This window comes from Orycteropus afer, unplaced genomic scaffold, assembly GCF_000298275.1.
Source record: "Orycteropus afer afer isolate SDZICR_OR568_19922 unplaced genomic scaffold, OryAfe1.0 scaffold00694, whole genome shotgun sequence".
Classification (NCBI taxonomy): domain Eukaryota; kingdom Metazoa; phylum Chordata; class Mammalia; order Tubulidentata; family Orycteropodidae; genus Orycteropus; species Orycteropus afer.
In genome coordinates this window covers 50538-55000 of record NW_006922281.1, presented here as the reverse complement: position 1 = coordinate 55000, position 4463 = coordinate 50538, and the positions used below count along the sequence as shown (strand labels likewise).

At 57.1% G+C, this 4463-nt stretch overlaps 1 protein-coding gene across 1 annotated transcript in view; it reads left to right on the top strand.

Annotated features, from left to right (window-relative positions):
* Positions 1 to 2644: 2644 nt before the first annotated feature.
* TRIM28 (tripartite motif containing 28) overlaps positions 2645 to 4463 on the top strand; it is a 7689-nt gene continuing 5870 nt past the window's right edge. The window contains exon 1 of the mRNA XM_007957012.2: positions 2645 to 3164. Coding sequence (XP_007955203.1) covers positions 2645 to 3164 — 520 coding nt within the window. The remainder of the gene's footprint in view (positions 3165 to 4463) is intronic.

Here is a 4463-nt window from a genome sequence, read left to right as displayed (position 1 = left end):
GTAGCCTTACTCCCCTCAGCTGCAGCATAACATCTTTTACTTTCTTTTCAACCATTAGAGGTAACAACCCCCAAAGTAACTACCTAAGAATCAAAAGCTTCACTTCCCACGCTCCTTCATTCTTTCTTTTACAAAGTCCCATGCTTCCATGGGACCTCTCCCTGGAGAAGGGTATCATGCTTGGGTGAGTGGAGGGTCTGTGAAAAAGGAGAAGATGCTCAATGAAATGGGTTGGCACAGCAGTTGTAACTGTGGGCTCTAGCACAGCAAGGATCGTCAGGATGGCGATGATTTGTTCTGTTATACATAGGGTCGTTATGAGTCAGAGCCAACTCACAGCACCTAACGACAAAAATGCTCCCATGAGTCTGCAGCCATTGCAACGGATCCTGCTTTTGATGCCAACTGTAAAAAGTGGCACGGTGCAAGCATCTGACTTCCTCTCACTTTAGGAGTGGGAGAGAGAATTGCCATCAGCACGAGCCAAAGGCAGATTCCTATAAGGTGGAGGTGAAACATGCCTCCTATCTCCAACCTTTTTACCAATTCTGACCCTCGCCATCCCTCCCATGGCACTCTTTCCTCCTCTGCTACATTCAATAATTTGTTGCAGTGGCCACACAGAGCTCACAGGCCATTGGTTTATTAGGGAAGTAACAAGTTACAATTCAGGATCAGGAAGGAAAAAGGATACAGCCTATTCTCAGTTCTGGCCTCAGGCAGGCTTTTCCAGGGCCCTTGACCCCTTGGGCCTCTTGTGTTCCTCAGTCTGGCCTCTGCCATCCTCAGGCAAGTGTTACAAATCTCTTTAGCTCTACCTATAAATGACCGGGGACATCCTACTCTGCCAATAGGTCCTTGGCCTTGGTCCAAAGGCCCTCAGCTCTCCTGCTCCATGGGTTGGTAAGCCTAGCGCCATTGACAAGTGCCCAGAGGCATCCCACTCCTCCAGCAAGCCTCCTGCCCAAAGGCACTCAGCTCTCATGCTCTGTGGGTTGGTACACCCACAGTAACTGCCTTGCTTCATGGGCTGGGAGGCCCACTGCACTGCCTTGTGGTGGTCTCCTGGTTCTGCTGCCACTGCTTCTCAATGTCTTCTGCCATCTCTGATGTTATAGCTCTTTCTCTATCTCCTGGTAGAGGTTTTCCTGGTAGGTTCTCACTGCAGGGACTTTGGGTCCAAAGGACACACTCTGCTCCTTCTCTTCTTGATGGTAGTAGTGGTCCCATTTGCCTCTGAGAAGTCTCATATTAAGTCCACTGGGATTGCAAAACTGACCTATCCCCTCATTAGTGTTCTATACACCTTAGTTGTGTGGTCCTAATCCCATAAAGTTGCCATGCACCTTATTGGCATCATTAGCAAGGTATTCAATCCCCATAGTAGGCCACAAGAATCTCCTCTCCATAGCCCCACTCAGTCACTGGGTGGGAGCTACAAGAGCATGGCAAGAAAGGCCATACAAAAGTGATCCATCACACCACAAAGGTGCCAATGACTGCTGGGCTGGGCCTGACTGAGGGGCTGAGACAAGGCAAGGAGGCCCAATGGACCATGCCTCCATATACCTGTGCCTGCCACACACCTCTGAGCCTCTGGTCAGGATGACTCCTCAGATAGGGTCCATGAGCCGAGGGTCCGACCCTGGCCCTACTCTCCTCTGCCCAGTCCTTGGGACATCCCCTTTGCCTTCACTGTGCCTGCTTGAGTGATTCCCAGCCAACTTTCGTCCCAGTGTTGTCCTGGCACTTCCCGTAGCTTGTTTCCCAGTCTGGACAATTGGGGTGGCAGTGACCCTATACTTGGTGGCCAAGGAGAGAAAGCCCACTACCAGGTGACATCCTGTTAGTGTGTCTGCCACATCCTGGGAGGTCCTAGGCCCAGAAAGGTCAAGGTGGGAACTTTCAAGACCCTGGGCCCCAAAAACCCCAGGCCCAGTGGCCAGGGCCCAGTATTGAGGGGTTCTCCTGGTGGGGTCATCTACTAACCATCCTAGCTGACCAGCCCACCTCTTACCAGGGAGTGGCCAGTCCTGCCTCAGAGTCTCTACACTCATTCTTTCTACCTATAGAGTTGTTCTCACATGTGTTCCTTTCTGACTGACCCCATTCCTACACTTTAGTTTTTTGATTACATTTTATTGTATTTTCAGTGGAGATTTATATACCAGTTTAGGTTCCCATTCAACGATTTCTACACAAATGCTTCAGCAGCACCGGTGACATTCTTCGTAATGCCTGAACATTCCCGTTGCTTCCGTTCTGGTGGTTTAGCTGCATCCCCATGTTCGTCACCTTCACTCATTTTGAGGAATCCCTGGAAAGTATGAACAACTAACGTGGTCAATGCACTCAGCTGCCAACAGAAAGGTGAGAGGCCCAAGATCACCCAAAGGCATCTCGGAAGGAAGATCTGGGAACCTACTTCCGAAAAATCGGACACTGAACAAACCCTATGAAGCACAGTTCCAGTTTAGCACACACGGGGTCACCAGGAACCGGAACTGACTCCAGGACAACTGGTACTTGACCCGCCCTTCTCTCCTAGGTGTCTGCCCCAGGACTCAGGGCAGGATAAGGGTCACCTTTCCGCTGCTGGGATTTTGGAGCTCAGTAAATAGTCTAAAGAACGTCCCCCCTCAACATGTGCACCGCCCTCCACCCATTTCGTTCCCAATTATTAAAGGAGCGAGAACTCGCGCCGCTGGCCACGGGAGGAGGCGTGGCCTTCACAGCCCGGGGTGGGGCCGCTCGGGCGGCGGAGGGGGCGTGGCCCTCATGGCACTGTGGAGGCGTGGCAGCGACGCCACGGCGCAGGGGAGGGCGTGGGGCGGGCCCGAATTTTGGGGGCCGGACGCTGGGGCTGGAACAAAGGCCTGGGCGGGAACAAAGGTCCGCGGCCCCCCAGCTCTGGAGGGGAACAAAAGGCACCCCTGGGCCAGAGAACGGACGCGCCAAAGCCGCCGCCACGTGCGCCCTCCCGGGGGCAGAGGGCGCGCAGCGTCCCCACCTCAGTCTGGACGCTGCCTTAGTGTGCGCGCACTTCAGGCGCCGTGCTGTGCGCGCGGGCCCTGCCGGCCCCCCCCGCACCCTCCATGAAGCCCCCCGAGCCCGCCTCCAGGCCGGAGGGTACACTGAGGCAGGCCTTGTCCTCGTGCGCTGCGGTCAGTGTGTAAGGGGTCGAGGCCCACCCTCAGCGGCTTGTTTATCCCTGGTGTTTGCTCTTGGCCGGTGTTCAGACAGGGTGTCTGTCCCCCACCCCTCCAGGCCCTGCTCCTCGCTTCTCAGCGTTCAGTCCTTCGTACTCTGCGCCAATTTCAGACAGGAGCCCCCTCTCAGACATCTCCCACCGCGCACACGCAGTCTCAGGTTGTCCCGACCCAGACCCTGCCTCACTCTTCAGACAGGACTCTCGACGCACTCTAAGACCCCTTCCCTCTGCAGAAGGGACTTCCCAGTCTCGGTTACACACAAATCGTGCTCCCCTCCTTAGGGTTCTCCACCGCACACACAAACACATCCTTTATCCTCCGTTCTCTCCCCATAGGACCCCCCCCCACAGGATTCTCCTCACTCAGACCCTGCTCCTCCCTAGACGTGATCCCGCGAACACACAGGCCCAGCTTCCTTTCTTAGACAAGATTTCCCCCACTTTTGAGGGTTGGGATGTCCTTATGGAGGACAAACGGCAAAGCGTCACAGTCAGAACGGCTGGCTAGGTGATGAGGAGGGAGAGCTTCGGGGCCAGGTGGGATTTCACAGACTCACTGCTCTGTAACCCCTTGTGCTCGACATTTAATTGAAGCAGCTTCCTCTGTTTCTCATATGTAGCAATAAAAAGGTTAAAGCCCCAAAGTCTCTCAGCCGCCTCAGACCTGGGCGGCCTTCCTTCCTTGCATGGGGCCCCGCGGGGCCTCGCCCCGCCCCCAGGCCCCACCCCCTCCAGGAGCTACTGGTGACGCAGCGGTTGGAGACGTCTAGAGCCTGTCCCAAGAACGCGAGGAGAAGGAGGTGCCCGGCTGCCCACGCACGTGCGCAGTTCGGCTGCCTTCCTCTGTGCGGTCTGGAGGTGGGGCTAGGGGGGCGTGCGCCCCGCCCGCCGGCAAAGTTGCGGCGGTGACGTCCTGCGCCCCGCCCCTCTTGCGCGAGTTGTACGCAGCGGGGGGTGGTGGCGGTGGTGGCGGTGGTGGGGGTGGGTGAGGACCGCGAGCGCGTGCGTACTGGCAACCTCACCGCCGGCGGCTGGCTCTGACTCCGCCCCGGGGCCGCACAGTTGTCAGTGCGCGTGCGCGGAGGCGTCGGCGCCAGTTATTTCTGTCCCGCCCCCCGGCAGCGGCTCTTTCTGCGAGCGGGCGCGCGAGCGAGCGGTTGTGCGCGTGGCGCGGGGCGCAAGGGCGGCAGCGGCAGTTCGCGCGGTGGGCCAGCGGGCGGCGAGCAGGCAGCGGCCGACCGGTCCTCGGCAG